This window comes from Amblyomma maculatum, chromosome 6 (assembly GCF_055883805.1).
Source record: "Amblyomma maculatum isolate TAMU_Amacu chromosome 6, ASM5588380v1, whole genome shotgun sequence".
In the NCBI taxonomy this organism is placed as follows: domain Eukaryota; kingdom Metazoa; phylum Arthropoda; class Arachnida; order Ixodida; family Ixodidae; genus Amblyomma; species Amblyomma maculatum.
The window spans coordinates 99594299-99616996 of NC_139349.1; the positions used below are offsets into that span (position 1 = coordinate 99594299).

Below are 22698 nucleotides of genomic sequence, written 5' to 3' on the forward strand. Positions count from 1 at the left end.
TTGAACCCCCACAGTCGAGCTCAGAAGGCATACGCCCTATCCTTTGCACTGCCAACGCGAGTCCTGAGGCTAAGTCGTAAATCTAGCTTGAAGGTTTAGCAGGACCGATAGGTGACGCTGCTATCGCCGAGGCTTCCTGAACGAGCAGTGCTCAGATGTTCTTTTTTGCTTTATGTGGCGACACAAAAGGGCTGAGAACACACTGCGTGCTCAATTTGTTCCCCGAGAAATGATTGGTCCGCTGCTTTCACGTGATTAGCGATGCGCGTGCCCGCAGGTCGGGCGCTATGCAAAAAGGCCACCGAAGGGTGAGGAAGCTTTCTCTCTTGAATCGTACGAAATTGGGATATCACTCCTATAATTTAATCTGAGAACACGCGCACACCACACATTTGATTTCGAATTAAGTGGCAATAATGGAGCTGTCAGCGCTGCGCCACTTGACGAGTCAGCAATGTACGAATGTTTCTGCAGGTACGTCTGCCATGGCTGGGAGAAGCGCTACACGCAGAAGCTACCCCCGCAAAGGTACACGGCTCACTTCAGAGGCATGGTCATCTTGAACCTGATGCGACGCCGCATACCTCGGAGGCCCCATAGTGCACTGGATAAAGCATCTTCCATGCTGCTTCACTGCGTCAGGCAGGTACGCTCGTGACGTAAAGTGGGACGTTGCCATGTCTCGCTCTCAGTTCAAACATTGTACCATTCACGAAGGCGCCACAGCAGGTGCATGTTCTGTGCATTTCTTCCAGACGGAGTTTTACACGTTCTGGAATATACAGCAGCCTGATGGTAGCACTACATTCTTCCTGCTTTCATGTTTACAATATTACCGTGCGCGGCGAATAAACCGTTATGTTCTGGCGGCCTGTTCGGAGTTGATGGACAGGTCAAGAGAGGGCTCATGAAAGTCAGGGCCATTAGACATATATACTATATAGACTCTCACCGTGTTTAAAAATGGGCGCTCGCAACGCAACCGCTGAAGGGTGAAACTAGGCTTAGCGTCCATAGGAATGCATACAAGCAAAAGTTTTGAAAGCCGTTTCCTAATCTCATGGGGCACCTATGCTTTCGTTTCTTGGTACGTTCCGTCGCAGAGGTGGCGAGGAACGAGGTAAGGGCTGAAGCAGTGGCGCAGTAATTTTTTAGACAGTCCCCGGCGAAGAACGAGCCTCCGAACCCACACATATTCGCATGGGGTGTAGGTAACGAAGCGGCGTCCTAGGTTGTAGCGGTTGGCATCGGCGTGCTGCTGGTGGTGGATTCATTGTCTCGCCAGTTACCGTGCTTCTTCCGAGCGCAACCGAAGACTGATTCTAACGGAGTGAGCTGTGCCGTCTCTTGATGAGTCGTATTATAAACTAATGGTGTGGATGGAAGAATGTGATCCCATGTTTTGTGCTCACCTTCAACATACATGAAAAGTATGTCAGTCGAGGTCCCGTTGACGAGCTCCACCAAGTTATTTGTCTGCAGGTGGTAGGCCGTTGTACGTCCTTGGCTGTTCTGCCTAAGATTCAGCACAGCTTCAGTGAAGCCGGCCGTAAACGCAGCTCCACGGACCTTAGTGATAGCTGCAGAAGCGCCTCTCTCCACTGCCACTCCCACCTTCCTCTCTTCCCTTTTATGACACTGTTCAGGTATCCACAGAGAATGGCAGCACATATAGCTCGTGTTCGTTCCTATAAAGCAATTTAGGGCTTCACGCGTTTAGGTAAAGGGAAGGCGGAGCAACTACAGATTAAGCCAGTGAGATCAATGGCGTGCCACAGTTAGCTATGCCGCGGCCGGTATTATTTCTTCATAACTAAAATCCACAAAAGTGAGAATATACATTGTGGAGAGAGTGGAATCATATTCATGATAGGTTTCTTTTTATGGGCCTCATCGTCCCAAAGCGACCCACCCTACTAAGACTATGGGAAACGCAATAATGGAGGAATGAAGAAATTTCGACAATGTGCGGTTCTTACATTTCACTGACATCGCACAGCACACGCTCGCTTTGCTTTTAGACTCCAAGAAAAAGCGACCGATGCTGCCGGGAGTATATCGCGCATCCTTGGACACAGCACTCGAGCGTTCTGTCGACACTACCATCGCGGAACGTTTTGCGTCGCTCCAAAACAAAGCATAACAAACTGTATATTGGATATAAAAATGCAGAAGGGGTAAGTGGTGCTGTGCACCTATATATATAAACTAGTACATCGTCTTTATTTGTTCTACTTATGCTCACAGATGCCTGCACATTCGCTGGGTGGCAGCACTGACCTCTCTCTGCATGTTCCATTATCTCATTCCCATCTTAAAAGAGTTGGTGGCAAGATAGGCACGTATCATCTGAGAAACGTTCGATAGCTGTGAGAGTGTAAAAATGCTTCCGCGCGACACAGGCAGCAGTGTTAGTGCCAGTGACATGAAAAGGTACAGTGCTGTACGGGAACCTGTAACAAGAAGATATTTTATGCAATTATTTCTTGATCGTTGCGGCTGCCAAAGCTACTCCCAAGCTTATTGCCGCGATGAATTGGGCTTTTGTAGGCAGAAACAACGGGAGTAGTTCGATTGAACAGGGGACGTAGTTCATTTGACCTCCCATGAAGGTGTCTTTCACAAATTGTGTAGTAGTCATGCCACTGCCATCGAAACACTTGGCCATCTATTGACACTGTAATAGTAAGGTATGAAAGGGAACTAAACAAGTAATTATGAGGGAGCCCCAATTTGCAAGCCAAGCAAAAGTTTCGACAAGTAAATTTGTCTTCGTTGGGCAGCGTGATCATCACTGGCTTCTGTTTAAACATCATTTCGCTTCCTAAGAGGCAAAGCCAGGGCGGGGGGAGCATGGGGGAGCAAGAAGTAGGCCAAGGAGTGAAATAAATAAGGTAGTTTTATACAGTTTCTGGTTGACGTTGTTTTCGTTGTCGCTACTGAAAGCGTCTGAAAATCTGCAGCGCGCTTTTGAAGGCAGAACAGGTAGAGTATTCCGCCTGAACAAGGGGTGTCGTTCATTTGATGTCTCAGTAAAAATTCCTTCTATAGTTATATAGTGACACCGGCAAACAAACACGCAAAGTATACTAATAAATTCTTATAAGCACTTTAGATGTTGGAGTAAAGAATTGGTTTCTTGACTTTACTTTTCGTGCCTGAAGAGTTCAATTTTAAGCCCTTCATCGTGCTATCTACAAGTAATGCCTATACTCAAAATTGTCCGTGACACTTGGTCAAACCATACGATATGGCATAGGCGGCCCACGTATACTATTTATGACGACAGCTTTTGTTCCTGCTCAACAACGCAGCGCGCGTCGAAAGGTGGCGCTGCCTTGAGGGAGTTCCTCCTGGATGTCGGCCTGCCGTGGCCGCAGAAAAGTCCGGCCAGCCGACAGCACATGCTTGACCTTCTGGTGAAATTTTCTCTTGACCTTGGGATGCCGACGTTGTGGAAATTTTTCATCGGCCGCCACTTGTCGAAGCGGACACAGAACACGATTTATATGTCTCTCGACATCCGATTCCATGGCTGGTCCCAGGACGTGGAACTGCTTCAAATTCGAGGCCTCTTGCATCACCACATGCGCCGTGCTGCTGAGCTGGTCGGAGGGACCGGCAAGTCTTACAGCAGCATGATTGAGGACATCCTCAGGACTCACTCACAGCTTTGGGACACTGTGCGGGTATGATTGTCTTAACGCTCCTGTAAGATATATTCGATATCTGTTACTTCTAGCTATCACATGCCAACAGAACGCTGTTTTGGAAATTATTTCCTAGCCTAGCCATTTCATGTTGATTCGAGAAACGCACTGCAGCTGGTCGTTGAATATAGGACAGGTGTCCGCATATTTCATGCAGGGAAGTTTCGATGAAGGAAACTTTGTCAGACATTTATGATGTCATGATACGTAGAAGCAGTGTAAAATTTTACCGGACCTACTTAGTATCAACGCTGCTTTTATCCGCTCTAGCGCGAACAGCAAAAACAAAGCTAATCTCCCGCGAACGGTCCTACGAGTAGTTTTTAGTGTGACAGCTTGAGTGATCCCTGTTTACCATCGCTTTTTTTCGACGCGTAACTGTACTGCTATATTAAAAGAACGACCAAGTGAAATTATGCCAGTACCGCCAAATGAACGCAGTTTCAGCACTCTCAACTATGGTTTTATCAAGAGACGCCTCATAAGGATCCGCAAATTCTGCGTCGTTGAAGCGAAGGTATTACTTGCATTTTCTAAGATGTTACACGCCTGTGTAAAGAATGTGTGCGACTGTTTCGTGTACCTGCTGCTTAGGCGGTAGATTGTGCATTCTAGGGCATCTACGCAAACGAGCAAGGAGTTAGCCACATGTGTTCCTATAGAATTACGAATGACACCAATGTGTAGCGACACTTGCTCTAGCGTTGGCTAGTAATAACTTGTTTGAAGTAAGTTTGCAACTATCTGAGATCGTAGGAGTGACATTAACGGAGATTAGAGCAAATAAGGACAGGAAAATAAATGTAAGTTCTCTCAGCTCGCAGATGTTTAGCGTTAGGCAGTGTAGTGTAGTACAGCTCGGTACTGCTTGTTTTATTGCAGAGTCACTTGCGAGGAATAAAAACGTGCGAAACCTCATAAGTCATACCGGTCAATTGAAAACCAGTGCAGGTCTTTGTCTCTGATGGCCGTAGAGCCTTAGCAGTACAACTAGAAAAATATGCCCGCCACTTGCTTGGAAGTGCTGCCGGCTATAAGACTTACCCGCACTATAATGATTGGTCGAAGCCCAGTTTCATAACGAAGTTAGTAATCTTTTGAAAACTTCAGGGACGTGTAATTCTTAATTCATATGTATTTGACTTTCGATGCTCACTCCTCGTCGTGCAGTTTTACGGGACAACGCTTCTGGCACCCCTGTACGTGAATCTTAGTGACTACGATCTGCGGCTGGCCATCAACGGTCACCTCCCGGATGATTCCCAGCTGTGGATTGAAGACACCATCGTCGACCTCCAGCCAGGCATATTCAGCGCCATCGACAAGAACCACCTGCACAATGACAGTGCCCTGGAACGCTTCAAGCTGTTTTTGGGCGCTTACGTCGTCTGGACGCTGTCTCCTTTGCTAGCCAATGACCTGGATCATGCCATGCACCTCGACATAGGGGACCAACAAGCATCCCTGACACGCAAGATCCAAGACTGCTTCGCGTCTGTCGGCCACCTCATGCCGCTGGTAAGCTGGAGGTTGCAGGCTGACTACATACAAGACAAAAATCGGGCGTGGCACCTACTTGATCTGCTTGCGAAGTCAACCGCTAATATGTTGCGAAAGTACAGCAAACAGATGGCGGCCAGAGCCACAGCGGTCCTGAAGCATTTGAGTCTCAACGCACTGAACCTGACCGTGTCGTGGTCTATGTTGGACAAAATATATGGCTTCATACCCGCCACCGCTGGAAAAGGCAGCTATTTCGACCGCTACAGGCGCGCTGCACAGCTGTCCGTCAACTCGTGGAAGCAGTCAATGCGCCGACCACGGTTCAACCTCTACCATTCTCCAGACGCCTCAAGAGACAAAATTTACCGAAGCCTTGTAGCCCGTGAGCTCGCGATAAGCTCCTCCTACTTCGTTCCACCCCTCATGCTGCCGGAACACCCACTGACCGTACCGCTTGGAGGCGCTGGCGTTCAAATCGCCTCCCAAATCGTGATGCTACTAATGATCGCCCTCGTCTACAACGACCAACTCGAGGTGCGTGGCAATGCTGGCTTGCCGCAAGCGCACATATCACGCGGGCGTTTTTAGAGTAGGTGTTCATTATGCACCTACACTCTGAAAAGCTGTGTCCGAGCGTCGCTCTCACTTCCTCCATTGGCAGCCGAGCGCACGTTTTCATTTAGAGATGCGTGATAACACCTGCAGCACCTTAGAGACCAGTATTTAGTGCTAATTAGCAGCTAAACCTAGCAGCTTGCCCGCTTGGGCGCCTGAAGCCGTATTGAAATGGATAGAAAGCTCAAAATGACCTGCGATCACACGTAGTACATCGAGCTCGTCTTTTCAAAAAATGGAAATGTTGATAGCAGGAGCTACCTGAGCGCGTACTACAGACACGTATCGCGAACAGTTCAGTCAAGCTATAATAACTTCCTTCGAACATTTAACAGCAGTTGCATTTGCGTGTCTTACATAACGTTGATCTGTAACATATTAGCAAGAATACATTGCATATATATCCTTGTAAAAGCGCGTCTTCCATCGACGTGCACCCGCAAGAGTACTGTTAGATTAATGCATTGAAGGATTTCATAAGCTTCATCAGCCCGACATAGAAGTCAGAGCGTTCGGTGCTATTATAGTGAACTAGCTGCTATGGAATCAGCTGGTTGTTGTTGTGGCTGTAGAAAGAAGGAAACGAAAATGCACGGACCTGCTACTGGCTCTGTAGCTGAGTTAACCTCCGATGCATTGTGCGGACAGAAGAGAGAGAAAGTAAAGAAGAAATAACAAGAAGAAGAAGAACTAAACTGAACCCTCCTCTCGAGGACCGTACATACTCAGGAAGCTCACGTTCAGCCAAATGTCGAACTGATCTACGTAAATTTCTTCAAAGAATATACGATGGCAAATTTGCGCTCACGTGTCCCCACGTGCTTTTCCCCTCATTTCCCGCTCTTGCTTGCACGAGTGAGCAAGCAAGTTCAGCCGCTCATGCTGAAAAGAAAGCTCTCGCTTTAAACTGTGATAGAAGAGACATTTCCTTGGACCTTGTGCATACCGCCCCGCAGAAGACACCCCTACAGCTTTGTTATTTAAACCAATATGCTGACCTGACTGTGTATAAGATGGGTCCTAAAAGACTGGCGCATACATCACGAGCGTTTTAGTAAGAGTAAGAGTAACGCTTCGAAGGAGCGTTGCTTTTATTGCCCAGGAGCATTTCAGGTTATATATGCGCGTCCTCAAGAGGGCAATTCCAAAACTAATGTCTCAAATTTGCTGTCGTCTTCACTACGTTGAGTACCTAGATCCAAATTTATTATTGGCATCATCAGCGTAACAAAATTACACCTGCGTGTATCAGGCTGCTCAGCAGTATAACACCTTGATATTGGAGCACGCCAATCTCCGGGAACTCTGAAACGAACTGAAAAAAAAAAAATAAAAAAAAAATAAACGATCTCTTGTTGTTTCCTTATGTTATCAAGACACTAATCGAAGTATTTCATGAAAACATGCTTGTGATCCATGTATTTATAAACATGTGCCTGACTACACTATCGAGACCAGTATGAAGGAAACGCACTACTATAGTGAGGAACGATTGTGTACCTAAAATTCGAAGATTATGGTTTTATAGCACGGATGTTGTAATGCCTCACACACCATAGTTTTTTAAGGCATCGTAAGACGAGAGCGTTGTGAGCGCTTAAATTCGTTGGAAAAGAAGCACGCTTTTTCACTCCGTGCTGTCCTTCCGTTCTTTCTTGTCACCATCTTGATACTCATCACGTCCAACCTGGTCGTTCCTGAAGCCACTCTTATGCTGCCCCGCCGGGGTGGCGCAGTGGTTACGGCGCTCGACTACTGTTCCCAAGGGTGCGGGATGAAATCTCGGCCTCGGCGGCTGCTTTTCGATGGAGGCGAAAAGCAAGGCGCCCGTGTGCTGTGCGATGTCAGTGCTCGTTAAAGAGCCCCAGGTGGTCGAAATTTTAAGAGTCCGTCACTGCGGCGTCTCTCATAGCCTGAGTCGCTTTGGGATGTTAAACCCCACAAACCAAACCAAACTCTTATGCTGCTCATTTCCCGTCCCCGTTACAACCTTCTACGTTCATGCTGTCCACCCGCTTGATTCTTACCGTCACAGGCACCATCTATGTTTTTCCTCCTCTTCCCCACATGAAGAGAGGAAGATTCCTTTTTAGCACATCGCCATATGGTAGCCATGGCAGATGCAGGGATTTAATGTCAACTTAACTGCAATTCCAGTTCAAATCCGCTAGATAGACAAACATTTTCCAGTTTATTTTATTTTGTAATCAAGGCCTTAGAGTTGACGCTGTATTTACAAGGCAGAATGCAGCGATACGCGCTTACGTTTATTATATATGAAACCTTCAGCTGCACACACCATAGTTCTGAAGAAGCCAGGCGCCACTCTTGTGGAACAAACATGAAGCCTGAATAAAATGTGAAAACTTTGAATTAGAAACGAGAACCGGCTGTTATCTTACACTGGTTAGCCTGCACAGTGGCTCCTTTATTAGACGCTTTACAGCGCTGGAGCATGGGCGCTGCAATTTTTGATGAAGCGACACCACCCAGGAGGTCGAAATTTTGGGAGTTATTTTATCAGTGTCTCTCATAGCACGATCGCTAGGAGACGTTAAACCATACAAACGAAACCACCTCACACCACCGCCATTATGCGCCTTTTGTTCCGACAGCTACCGATGCGCCAGAACTGTGCAGCAAGGCGATCATGCACTATTTTCGGGCCGGGCAAAGCTTTCTATACCGGCGTATTTGTGCTGAAAGAATACCTTCCTTGTTCTTATAATTTACTCGCTTCTTTAACTACGCGGTTCTGTCGTGCTTTGTGAAAAATTATGCAGCTTCATGCGCGCTTTATTCTAGGTCAGTTTTTCAGCGTACACATATGAGGCAGGGCTGCAAAATTAAATATAAATATTTTTAAATCTGTGCCCCCCTGCATTGGTGCAGTGGTAAGACGCCCGACTACTGAGCCGGAGTACACGGATTCGATCGCGACCGCCGGCGGCTGCGTTTCGATGGAGGCGAAACGAGCGGCGGCCGTGTGCTGGTGCGATGTTGTTGTGGCTGTTGGAATAAGCAAAAGAAACTGCACGCCCGACCACTGTGCCGGAGTTCCCGGGTTCGAACCCGACCGCGGCGGCTGCGTTTCGATGGAGGCGAAACGAAGTGGCGTCCGTGTGCTGTGCGATGTCAGCGCACGTTAAAGATCCCCAGGTGGTCGAAATTACTCCGTAGCCCTCCACTACGGTTCCTCTTTCTCTCTTTCCACTTTCATTCCCACCCTCCTCCCTTCCCTTACGGCGCGGTTCGGGTGTCCACAGAGCAAGTGTGACAGTTACTGCGCCTTTCCCTTCCTGTGAACCAATTTAACCAATAAAAGAAACTGCACGTGCCTGCTACTGGCTCTGTAGCTGAACCTCCTCTGCTGCCTCAGATTGATTGATTTGATTGATTTATAGGAAAGGAAAGGCGCGGTAACTGTCTCACTCGTTTGCTGTGGACGCCTCAACCGTGCCCTAAGGGAAGGGAGGAAGGTGGGAGTTGAAGTGGAAAGAGAGCAAGAGGAGCCGTAGTGGAGGGCTTTGGAGTAATTTCGACCACCTGGGGATCTTTAACGTGCGCTGACATCGCACAGCACACAGATGCCTCTTCGTTTCGCCTCCATCGAAACGCAGCCGCCGAGGTCGGGTTCGAACCCGAGTAGTCCGGCACAGTAGTCGGGCGTCTTACCACTGCACCACCCTGGCGGGGCTTGCTGAGCCACATCGCTGCCTCGTGTGGACAGAAGAGAGAAAGCAGAGAAGAAAGAAAGAAAAAGAAAAGGGAAAGAAAGACGCGCGGCGCAACAGCCATCCACCACCTAAACGGTGGCGTGTGCAACGACGGCACACAACAGATAAAAATTCGGTTGCTGGCTAGCCCCCGCCGCAAGCGGCGTTGACCTACCGTCCCATCCCCGTAGGGCCAGGAAGCGTATTTGGGTTTGCTCGGTACGGTGGCTCCGCAAGGGACAAACCGACAGAAGAGACGAAGAAAGCGGGCTGTTCCGACTAGCATCTACCGCCCCCAGGAGCCGAGCAGCCTAGCGATTAGCGGCGCATGCTTTTTCAATGGGTGTCATGTTGGACGCGGCACTAGCTTGAGAAAGCCTATACTACTGCTACTACTGTTACTACTACTACTACTACTATTATTATTATTATTATTATTATTATTATTATTATTATTATTATTATTATTATTATTATTATTATTATTATCAGTAGTAGTAGTAGTAGTATAAGAGGAAGACTCGTTTCACTAAGTTGGCCCTGTATTGTCTGTAGGTAACGGCCAAATTAACTGGCTAAATATTATCTTCCCAGTTTTAATTATTAATGATAATAATATTAATTGCTTCACAGGAAGGGAAAGGCGCAGTATCTGTCACACGCGTGTCTGTGGACACCTTCATCCCTTGGTGTCCACAGACACAAGTGTGACAGATACTGCGCCTTTCCCTTCCTGTGAACCAATCATTATTATTATTATTAATTAAAACTGTGAAGATAATATTTAGCCAGTTCATTCGGCCGTTAACTAGAGAATTTAGTGCCAACTTCGTGAAACGAGTCTTCCTCTATACTACTACTACTACTACTACTAATGATAATAATAATATTAATAATAATAATTGGCAGAAAATATTACTGTGTATTATTATTATTTCGTAGTAGCAGTAGTAATAGTAGTTGTAGTAGTAGTAGTAGTAGTAATTGTATTATAGGCTCTCTCAAGCTAGTGCTGCGTCCAACAAGACTCCCACTGAAAAAGCATGCGCCGCTAATCGCTAGGCTGCTTGGCTCCTGGGGGCGATAGATGCTAGTCGGAACAGCCCGTTTTCTTCGTCTCTTTGGTCGTTTTGTCCCTTGCGGAGCCACCGTGCCGAGCAAACCCAAATACGCGGCCAGGAACAGCCGCCCTTTACCACCTCCCCTCGCCTGTTGGTTGTGTTCCACAAGAGGCGCGCGATGTACCGCCACGACAGGTCATGACGTCACCAGGCGATTCATTCATATACGAAGCTGACCGCTTCGGGCGTCTGGTCCAGGTGTCCGTGCGGCGCTTTTCATTTGCCGCTTCTTAGAACGCCGCACCAAAGACCAAACAGAAGCAGACCCAGATGTCTTGGAGGCGTTAGTACAGCAGGTATCAGCGGCATTTGAAATTGATTTTGCCCGTCGGGGTGGCGCAGTGGTTACGGCGCTCGACTACTGTTGCCAAGGGCGTGGGTTCGAATCCCGGCCCTGGCAGCCACTTTTCGATGGAGGCGAAAAGCAAGGCGCCCGTCGGCTGTGCGATGTCAATGCACGTTAGAGAACTCCAGGTGGTCGAAATTTCTGGAGTCCTCCCCTACGGCGTCTCACATAGCCTGAGTCGATTTGGGACGTTATACCCCACAAACCAACCAAAACTGAAATGCAGAATAGAAAAGGCGCAGTATCTATCAATTCTCCGCGAACACCTCTACCACGCCGTAAAGGAAGGGAGGAAGGTGGGAGAGAACGAAAAAAGGGAGATCTAGGTGTCGTAGTGGAGAGCTAAGATCCATCGTGCTATAATGGCTTTCGTCTCACTGCAGTTTGGTGGTCCAAAGTGCCCTTTAGACATTTTATTTTTTTATTCGTTGCCAAGACATTCCCAATACCGCGAACAAAAACGTCATCCCACGTAATCCACAGTAACCCGATTGCAAGCACATTAACTCCCGCATCCTCTACATGACCAATTCATTTTCCCCTGATGCCATATGGTTGTGGCGCAGCCTTCCCGATAACTTCACATGTCCCGACTACCATATATCCTGTGAAAAACTCGACAGTTACTTTTCACAATTTTAGTAACCTTTGTTACCTAGCACTGCACATAATTTAGACTTGTTAAAAGCATATTGCGATAAGTGCCAGTGGTGGCACTTATCGTTTTTGCTGCTAAATACCATATTTTTTGTTTCTTTCCTATACCATATATATTGTTAGTGTTATGAAGCTACCATTTACCTATATGTACGCTCTTCCTCAGCACCCCCGCCTCCCTTATGCATGCCTATGGTCATCTAAGGAATAAATAAATGGAATAATTAGAATAGGCTGTTATGTTAGGCCGGATAAATGTGATATATCTGCTGCAATAGCACTAAGAGGATAAAAAGCCTTTCATAATCCAATGATAGCTATGAAATATTTAATCTGCTTTTTTAAACAGATTTTTTTTATAGGAAAGGAAAGGCGCGGTAACTGTCTCACTTGTTTTCTGTGGACACCGCAACCGTGCCGTAAGGGAAGGGAGTAAGGTGGGAGTGAAAGTGGAAAGAGAGAAAGAGAAGCCGTAGTGGAGGGCTACGGAGTAATTTCGACCACCTGGGGATCTTTAACGTGCGCTGACATCGCACAGCACACGGACGCCTCTTCGTTTCGCCTCCATCGAAACGCAGCCGCCGAGGTCGGGTTCGAACCCGGGTACTACGGTACAGGTCGGGCGTCTTACCACTGCACCACCCCGGCGGGGCAAAATATTTAATCTCAATGCAAACGTTGTGTAGTTGAGTGGAGAGCGAGACGCATGTGTACGCTTCATTACGCGTCGATTTCAGGACCAAGGATTGTACCGCGTTTCGTGACGCTTCGCTAGGGCGCTGTTTGAAACTGGCTGATATCGGCGATCTGCTATCGTATTCGCTACGAACTGTACGGCAGCGTTTTCAGGCGGAAGCCTTTCTAGGCTTATGAAATGAAATCCCGTAAGCGAGAGTTGTGCGCGAAATTTGGGCGCGAGATCTCTCATTTTCCGCTAGATATGTTCTTATCTAGCGTTCCTGCCATCTGAAATCCCACACTCGACCGCGCGCCAAGGAACGCCACGCGACAGGAGCGATGGTGTAATAATAAAAAATAATTGGTTCACAGGAAAGGAAAAGCGCAGTATCTATGACGCTCTGTAAACACCTGAACCGGGCCGTAATTGAAGGGAGGAAGGTGGGAGTGAAAGGGGAAAGAGAGAAAGGGAGTCATAGTGGAGAGCTACGGTGTAATTTCGACCACCTGGGGATCTTTAACGTACGCTGACATCGCGCAGCACATGGGCGTCACTTCGTTTCTCCTCCATCGAAACGCAGCCGCCGCGGTCGGGATCGAACCCGGGAACTCCCGCACAGTAGTCGGGCGTGAGCAGCGATGTTGTACACCATTCAAACACACTTTCTGCAGAATGAGGGACGGGTGCTCCGCTGTTCCTCTCCTGTAAACCAAATATAATTATATCTAGCACTTCAATGAACGCCGTCAAGTGGGAAACGATTAGAGCAATTGACAAAGGAGCATGGGTAGCTTTTTGTCATTCTCCTCTTTAGAGACATCTAAGAGGCCGTCTAATTTTCTTTGCCGGAATAGTGTAATGGGCTTTTAAAGACACGAATTGAGCACGAGATCCTGCAAACCCGCGACGAAGCCTTTTTTCTGTTTTCGTCATTTTTTCGTGCTGCGCACCGGTGCGCCTAGCAAGACTACACAACACAGCGTTTGCTGTGTTTGTGTAAAATCAAACGAAAAGGGCAACGAGGTCAGCGGCATTAACCACTGACTGCTTAAAGCACTTTGGAACACGAAAGGTGCAGCAACGCTTCGCGCCGGAGACCCGGAATGGCGCCACTACAACTGGCGCTAACTGCTGTACAGAACTTCACTGATCTCGGTAAACGGTCAGTAAACTTTCCAAAGTTGAGGAGAGACAAATAGGTATTTTATTCTCGGCACAGAACCAAACCTTACAGAATTTCAAGCAATGAAAGGGCATTTCCTAGCTACCCGCTGAGGTGTCGCTGCAGAAGACGATGTGCAGCCGTACCAGGCTCCTGAGGTTTTAAGTACGCCCTAAATGCAGCTGAAACAATGGTGGTATAATTTCGAAGTTACCTTTAACATATCTATTTGCTCCCCATTTTAATGAAAACAGGTTTAAAAGCAGGGCGCGATCATGTTTAGTCTTTTCATCTATCGGCCGCGGTGGTGCAGGGTCAGTGCACATTAAGAGCGCCAGGTGGTCAAAATGTCCGGCGCCCCTCACTCCGTCGTCTCTCATAGCCTGAACAGCTTTAGGAAACCCCAAACCCAAGCCAAACCTTTGAACCTACTAATGCAGGTGCTTAATAATAATGGTAATACCAATAATAATAATTGGTTCACTGGAAGGGAAAGGCGCTGTATCTGTCACACTTGTTTCTGTGGACACCTGAACCGCGCCGCAAGGGAAGGGAGGAAGGTGGGTGTTAAAGTGGAAAGAGAGAAAGAGGAGCCGTAGTGGTGGGCTACGAAGTAATTTCGACCGCCTGGGGATCTTTAACGCGTGCTGACATCGCACAGCACACGGATGCTTCTTCGTTTCGCCTCCATCGAAACGCAGCCGCCGATGTCGGGTTCGAACCCGGGTACTCCGGACAGTAGTCGGGCGTCTTACCACAACACCACCCCGGCGGGGCAACAGATGCTTTCGATGTTTTTCTTTTTGCTGTCCAGATTCAGCTCTTGTTTTAGTCAAGCTGACGCGCTGTGTCACACTGCACATACAAACTACGCAAGTATCGTGACTATCCCACCTGCAGGCTGAGGAGGAAGCCCTGTCATCCCTTATGCCATTTTCGGAGGACATATATGCCTTCTACGACCACTTTAGGATCCGGGCAAAGTCGATGGGCCTAATTGATATGACGGACGCGGAGATTCATCACATGGTGTCCCAAAGCGTGGCGGCCCTGTTGGTCTCGGATGCGGTCGAGTCCAACGGGGGTGCGACTGCAAAGCCTACAGAGCCACTGGCGTCCACTCGTTTCGGAGCCATTCCTCGGGGCGCACTGTTCTTCCTCGTCACCTGCTTCATGCAATGCGGCGGAGCAGGACGCAGTCGTTCGCTGAAGGTATGTCTGCGCTTACAGAGGGTGCATTGTCATTTCTCCAGTCCAGTTCAGTCTAGCAAAGATGTAGGTCTGGATAAACGTATCGAACTCTGAAGCATGTGTACATTAAATGCCATCCACGTCTGTCCCTGTGTTCCTAACATGTATAGTTTACGCATCGGAGATGGAGGAAGTCTCGCATCTACGATGCACTAATTTGCGACAATAGATGTGGCAGGAGTGTACAAATGGTAACAAAGGCTAATAATTAAAAAGGTGTACATGTAAGCATGATTTGTATTTTTGCAAGCATTCAAAATGAAACTATGATTGTGCCATGGAATTCTGAGTCGCTATAAGCAAGAATAAGCATTTCTCCCAAAACCTGTATTGAGATGCATGAGGCACAATAGCCCATTTATGAGAACGATGCCGAGGACGGAAGAAGGAGAGCAAATGCGCAAACGAACACCGATTCTTCCTTCACTAGTACGTGGGTGCGCCATGTCTTGAAAACCACGTGCAAGAACCAGGTGCAGTTGCTCAGTGCCAAGGTCTGCTGCTGAGCCCATGGTCGCGGGTCCGAATCCCAGCCGCATTTCCGTTTGCATGATAGTTATGGTGGCGACGGTTGTTCTGTGCATTTGGACTAGGAGGCCACGAACATTCCAGTGCTGCATGATGTGAATGTTGTTTATTGAAAGAAATAACCACAGTAGTCGAGATTGAACTGAAACATGCTATTATCGTCCCTAATAAGCCATGCACACTTTTAGGGCGTGAAAGAACACTGAGCACATTCTGTACTATATAATGAAAAGTAAGCCTTCACACACAGGCACCGGATTCATAAATGGCATTACACAGTGTCAGCTAGGAACATAACGCGCGACCTGCCTTCGCATATCTCGTACCACGAGTTCGCGTGCTGCGCCCAAGCCCTACAGTGTGCAACTGTACGAATGGGAATGCACCATTATATTGACATGTGTTAGGGATAATGCCGTATAGGAGAAACGAAGGGACTAGCATTTTAATGAAAGAAATTTCATTGGGCTGATTAGCGCCCGTAAGAGAACTAATTAATTAGAAGGCGTTGAATATAGCAAGAATTTCCTCGTTGGCGGCACAAGTGAGAATGTCCGATAAATTCAGCAGTACTAAATTTAAAGTCCGCGAAGAGGCATCTAGATAAATGAGCAAAAGATGACCAGAACAACCTGGAACATTGCCGGAACGGACGCGAGTGGTTGGAAAATGCAAGAAATATCTCTGCAGCTTGCTCGACATAGACAACGCATCGGAGGCACTACAGCATGAACAAATTCATTCTGCGAGTTACAATTACAGTAATAAGGCCGCGTGCTGGCGGCTGTTGAACATAGCAACAAATAAAACTTTCAATGGTTCGCGGCTTTCAGTTCAGTTCAGTTCAGTCGTTCAGTCGTGTCAGACTCTTCGTGACCCTATGGACCATGTCACGCCATGCTTTCCGGTCTCTCACTATCTTCCTATCGCGGCTTTACCCCCCCATAGAGAAACATCTTCTCGATACTTCAAAATGTAAACCGGAGAAGGTAAGCGTAAACATCTTCACATTCCTTTCACGCGGGTAATAAGGCTTCAGGCGGACAACATGCACGATTTTTGGACGCACCCGGCGCCGCAGGGTTATGGTTGGGCCGTCGGGTTAACTTCATAGTGCATTTGCCTGATGCTTCCAAGGAATTTGTACGGGCCGAAGTACCGCCGTGAGAGCTTTTCACTCAGTGAACGACGGCGAATCGGCGTCCATAACTAGACTTGGTCTCCCGATTTTTACTCTGCCTGCCTCGTCGTAAGTTGTGACGTCAGGCATCGATGCGTTGCTGTTCGTTTACGCACATCTGAGCGAGACGTCTAGGCTTTGTCTGCGCGCTGAAGGTAGGCGACTATGTCGACATTGTCCTCCTCTGTTACGTGCGGCATTATCGCCTCGAGACAGGCCGTAGGTTGCTTGCCATATGCAAGTTGGAACGGTGTAGACCTGTTAGTCTCCTGGACGACGGTTTTGTAGGCGAATTTGGCTTATGGCAGGATGATGTCCCAGCTAGTATGTTCAACATCGACGTATATATGTGTGATGGTATTGTAGCCATTCTTTAATTCTGTTCGTCTGTGGATGATATGATGTATGTCGGTGACTTCTGTCAGGTTAAGATGGATTGTGTCAGCTCGGCCGTAACTGCTGTTCCCTTGTCCGTGATAAGCATTGCAGGGGTACCATGTCGCAGAAGGATTTGTTTTACGAAGAACTTGTCTACATCTGCTGCGGGGACCATTAGGCGAGGCTTTCGCTTCATGTTAGCGGGCCATGTTCTCGGTGCCCACAGTCACCCTTGTTGCCCATTGATGAAGTTGGGGAGAGGGCTGAGAAGGTTCATCTCTATTTGCTGAAGGGCTTAGTCGGGGGGTGTTATCGGGCTCCGTAGCGCAGCAGGTATATGAGGCGTGTCTTTCGCCTCAGACATTCACAGCACGTTTTGACGTGCTGAGCAACTTCGGCAGGTATACCAAGCGGCTAGTATACTTCTTGGCTCTGTGCAAGGCACACGCAAGGCCAAGAGGCTCTGCTGTAGGCTCATGGTGTAACGCCTACAGACGTTCCTGTGTGAGGTTCTTAGCCACAGCATGGGGCATGGCTTTCGTGCTGTGCGCGAAGTTCTTCAAAATGACATTGCTTAAGGCGAACGATGGCATGTGATGCCTGAACACACCCTGAACGCCTGAGCGAGAGGGAAGCGATATTTCAATTAGGTAATCCGCTAGGCCTTTCAAATTAGGGCCAGAGCGCTGCTGCTGTGCAAAACTGTTGGCGCTTACTGGCCCCTGGAAGGCGTCGTCGTCGTCTGCTTTGTCATCGTCGAAGCAGACAGCCAGTCTGCTTCGGAGTGGTTGCTGCCAGACGTTAACACAACTATGTTGTCAAATTCATGAAGACGCAAGCCCATTGAGCAAGGTGGCAGGAGGTGTATTTTAAATTGGCGAGCCAGAAGATTGCTTAGTACATTGAATGGTCCATCGTTTATGTACAGACTGAAGTTCAACGTGGTCCATGTCATCGCGGTGCAATTTTTTTTTTGTTCGTCGAGTAATTTTCTTCGCCTTTTGCGAATGGCCGGGTAGCGTAAGGAATAACTTTTTCCACTCCAATACTGCTCTGAACAAAAACGACGCCTATAGGACCACGCTGCTTGCGTTGGTATGAATTTTAGATTTGGAGTTTTCATCAAAGTACCCGAGGATAGGATGCGACTGTGGGCGCCACTTAATTTCCCGGGAGGCTTCATTTTGAGGCGCTTCCTATTTAAATGGCACGTCAGTGTTTGTAAGCGGCGTGAAAGCCTCGGCGTGCGCGAAAAGTTGCTCACTAATTGAAAGTAGCATGTCAAAATCCAAGGAATCTGCGTACTGCTTTCTTATCGCCTGACTACGGAAACTACGCTATTGCAGCTATTTCGTTTGGACCTGGGATAACTCCGTCCTTGCTTACGATGTGGCCCAGGAACAATAGCTGGCACTGCCCTGCTTTCAACGTTAACCCTGGCGACATTTTTGCTTCGAGAACTGTACAAAGTCTTTGCAGGTACTCTTGAAAAGTCGGATAAGAGAACAACATTATTTAAGTTCGCAAAACATATCTGCGACTTCAGGCCAGCTTACACAGTATCCATTACTCGCTGGAACATCAATGGTTCGAAGCAGAGGCCGAAGGGCATTACATTGAACTTGTACAAGCCATTGTTACATGTGGGTTGCGGCCTCATCGGTAGCATTGGCCTGGCGGCTCCGTGACTCAGCGGAAGGCATCAGCGGTGCCGGCAAAGACGAGGCGTCGACAAACAAAACAACGTTTAATTCAACATCACGCAGGAACGGGTAGAGAAGCAGGCCCGGAGAGTTCAGAGGGAAAGGGGAAATAATTCATGTCCGAGCAAGCTCAGATGATTCAATCTCATTGGCGCGACAGAAATCTGCTCCCCTTCCTGTTGATGGGCGAGGGCCACGCTCTCTCCTTTGAACACCGGGCTTGGCCAGCGTTTGCACACACACGCACGTACACACATTATGGCACGTGTAACTTCAACATGTCGGAGCACGCCCGCGGGAGGAAGTGTTGTGCGGCCGATTACACGGCGCTGAAATGGCCGAAATGCTCGCTGCTTTGACTGATGCTGCGCTGGGGCCACGTCGGTTGTCGCGCATTTCGGTGGCGGATCGTAACACCATCCGGTGTGATGAAAGCTGTCTTCACGTGCTGTCTTTCGTCGACCTCAGTTTCCCGTACATGCTCTTCAGGTCCATCGATGAGGAGTACTTAGCCTTGCACAGCTCGTCTAATATGTCGTAGATGCGACATCCTTCTTTGTTGCGTTGTTCAAGTGGCGGTATTCGAAGTAAAAGTGAAGAGTGCGTCTTGTTTCCTCCCCAGCACCACTCCTGCCACCCAGGAGCTCTTTGATGACAGGATGGCGTCTTTTCAGAGCATTCTCTCTACTTAATCGCGTATGGCCTGGTGTTCAGGCTGTGATATAAGCTAGGGATTTCATAGTGCGGTCGGGCGTGTTCATCCGTGATAGCGTGGTGCTTTGCCAACGACGTTAGTTGTAGTTTTGTGACGCTGAAGAAAAGCGTTCGCTATAGGTTGAAGAAGACGGCAAACCCCGTCTTGTCTGCCTCAGAATATAGTGCTACGTAAATGTAGAAGTTGGGCTGCTTGGATTCATTTGATGTATCGTTGTCGGTTTAGCTGGGGAAGGAGAAGATATTTTAACTGTCCGCTAGCTCGTCGAGGAAAGCGATTATCGTGCTCTTGTCCAGGTGCTGGTATTCTTCTCTAAAGTTCTTGGACAAAACATCAGCTTGTCTATAACGAAAGTGAACGATGCCTCTTGGGATTCCTAGTCCATGCTCGAAGAGCAACTGTGTGTTTCCTTAGACTACATCTTCGGTAGTTTCGATGTCATCGGTACCCATGGAGAAGACCATGCTTGTTCTAGGTGGTACGCACAATACTTCATCGAGGAGAGTTAGGAGAACGGTATGTGTTGAAGCTGTAGCTGGTACGAGTTGCTCCATCGAAAGTAATGAGTTTTGATTGAAGGTTTATGATCGCCCGATGTCCGCTCAGAAAGTCCATACCCAAAATCGCGTCCAGGGAGCACTGCTACAGGACCACGAAGCTGGTACACTAAGTACGTCTATTTAAAGTCACTTTTGCAGTACACCATCCATGTGGCGTAATAAAGTTACTCCCAGTGGTTCGTATCAGCGAGCTCAACTCGGTGGCGAACGGCCCACTGATGAATGAGTCGTCAGCTTCCTTGTCCAATAAGGCAGTACTCGTGCGTCTGTCGACTCTGACTCCAAGAACAGTTCGTGTTCTCGCATTGCGGTTGGCCTTGTGCAATCTCGACTCCGTCGTGTATTAAGGCCATGGCGAGGGCCCACCGTCGTCACTTCGCTATTAGTTAAGAAATTCACTTTCTTATTCCCTCCTATGTCGGGATCAGAGCCTATGAGAAATCAAGCTCCTATTTTTTCATATGCGCTTCATTTCTTCGACGTAATTGAGGACAGATTTATCTAGGAGCTCGACATTGGGACATTGGCGTTGAGGAGCGCTTTCCTAACAATGCTCGTGAACACATTTAAAAGCTCTCTTTTATTGTCATCCCATGTCGTGAGGGAATATTCATGATTTTGATAACATGTTCGAGCTGCTCCATTCAGTGCTAAGGTGTTCTAGAGCTTCAACGCATCGTCTCTGTTGTTTAGTATGAACGGCAAATTGTCCGTATCTGATCGAGCCAGTCCTCTAGATCTTATTGAGGGGCGCCGTTGAAAATGGGGGCCTATCGGGGCTCTTGGATCAAACCCAGAACCGGTACTGTAGGCTGAGACATCGTCAGTACAGGAGCCTCCTTCCGAGCAGTGTTCTGTCTGAAACCCTTGAAATCGACGGCCTGCTCGATGGGATCTACAAAGGAATCACTGGGCCACACAAACAGGGTTGTTCCTTCAGCTTGTGGGATGTGTCCGATGCATGACGTCCAGCACCCCAATCAGGTGTCACGAATAGTGACAGTGTCAAAAAGTACAAACGAAGCGAGTAGTGTTACAATGAAATAAGAGCTCCATGTTCGGCTGACTTGCGCCAGCAAATGAACTAAGCAACTCGGCGGCGGTGGTAACAGCAAGAGCGTGTGCTCGTCGGTCGTTAAAGCACGAGTGCCCGTTGCAGGCGACAGCGCTCAATTTAAAGTCGGCAAAGAAGCATCTAGATAAGCGCGCGAAAGATGACCTGAACAACCTGGAAGATTATTAAAAATGGAGGCGAGCGGGTGGAATTGTTTGAGATATATCTCGGTGCATCTTGCACGACAAAAATAAAAAAAGATCGCATCTCGGCTGCCCTGAGCATGCAAAGTGATAAGACCACGTGCTGGCCGCTGCTGAAAAAAAAAATAATACAAATTTCAACGGTTCGCGAAAATACACAACAATAGTACCAGGAGCGTGCCTTTTGCCGTATGGAGTACTGTCTCTCTTTTTATGACTCGGTGACGCGATCATCACCGACAGCTTTCATCGCAACAATTAAACAGTAGGAAGCGCTCTCTTGGCAAATTAACTTGAATATTCTGGACGAAACTATTTGAGATACGCGTGCCTTGACGATAGTCGCTGGAGAAACTATTTTATATTAGGGGAATTCCTTCTGCGCAACTCAGCCAAGTATTTTCTACAGAACTTCGTCATAAGTGTTCTGAGATAAACTGTTTCGTTGTCACTTGAACAAAACTGTTAATTTGCACGTTTCATTTTATGTTACTACTAGATGGAAAAAATATATGGTGTGAAAAGACAAACGGGAAAGAGGCGCCCGAGTGCTTAAAGCACATATAAACTCCACTCGCGTCGCAGCTCATCGTATCAGGTTCCCTGAAAAAGAACAACTGTGATGCTCAATGGCACTCTGGCATTCTGTGGACCAGGACGATCGCAGATGCGAGGCATTTAATTACGAGGAAGCGAACGTGCCATTTTTGTAGTTTTGAGTGACTTACCGGACAGCCTCACTGATCATTTTTTTTTTGTTCGCAATGTGCTTGTCAAAGATGGGCAATACGATATCGCGAACAGCGCTATACATTGCTAATGTAGAAACACTGCGAAAGCCACCAGTTGCCTAGTTACATGTGAAAGCACGAGTAGTTAGGCGATCTATGTGTTAAGGTAACTAGTAAAGCGGCTGTACACTTCTTTCCTCCTCACAATTCAAAGCACAGCTCTCTCCGCCATCTTAAATCCTACTCGGCGAATGAGGCGACGCTGAATGCCACAACTCTTTAGTTAAGGGGATCGTTGCAAGTGGGCTACCTAATTCGAGCTTACAATCGAGCTATTCGTTCTTGCAGATGGCGTATTGCAACGCTGCCCTCCCAACAGTCCGGGCATTCAACGATGCTTTCGACTGCACTTCAGGGAGCAGGCTGAGGAGTAGCTTCTTCTGGAGGAAGGTTCCTTACGAAGATGAGGAGGACAACAACTTTCATTCTCGCCGGGGACTCCAGTTGCAGCCCATCATTTCGTCATACCACAGTGGTCACGGAAAAGTTCATTTCGCGAACAAGTCGGTGCTGCACGAACCAATCAGAGCGCTGTGAAAGCACTGGCTCTTTAGTGATTAAGTGTACATTTTTTATAGCTTGATTCGTATAGCCCCGTCATGGCGAGCACCACAGGAACTGCTTCATCAGCAAGTTCTTGATGTAGTCAAAGGTGTTGTGACGTGACACGTCCTTTGGCTTTTGCGCGTGTGTTGGATCTTAAACAAATATACCCGATGTGTTTATTCCCACCTATTGCATGTGTATGCACCTACAAGGTTGTACATCAACAAAGTTTTATGAATGTTTTTTTCTCAAATATTTCTGATCGTAAATAAAAAGTTTG

General features: G+C 47.8%; 1 protein-coding gene across 1 annotated transcript; it reads left to right on the plus strand.

Annotated features, from left to right (window-relative positions):
• The first annotated feature begins 493 nt into the window (after positions 1-493).
• Positions 494-22698, plus strand: LOC146186400 (uncharacterized). The gene is made up of 3 exons (XM_084605673.1): positions 494-646; positions 14410-14721; positions 22161-22698. Exons 1-3 carry the CDS (start codon positions 551-553, stop codon positions 22407-22409), a joined length of 657 nt encoding a protein of 218 aa, XP_084461799.1. The 5' UTR covers positions 494-550; the 3' UTR covers positions 22410-22698.

What these genes read in the sequence shown, in the direction of transcription:
- LOC146186400 (XM_084605673.1), top strand. Translation starts at nt 551, where the DNA reads ATGGTCATCTTGAACCTGATGCGACGCCGCATACCTCGGAGGCCCCAT. An exon ending in TGCTTCACTGCGTCAGGCAG is followed by an intron (nt 647 to 14,409) that starts GTACGCTCGTGA and finishes TCCCACCTGCAG; the next exon opens with GCTGAGGAGGAAGCCCTGTC. An exon ending in GACGCAGTCGTTCGCTGAAG is followed by an intron (nt 14,722 to 22,160) that starts GTATGTCTGCGC and finishes TCGTTCTTGCAG; the next exon opens with ATGGCGTATTGCAACGCTGC.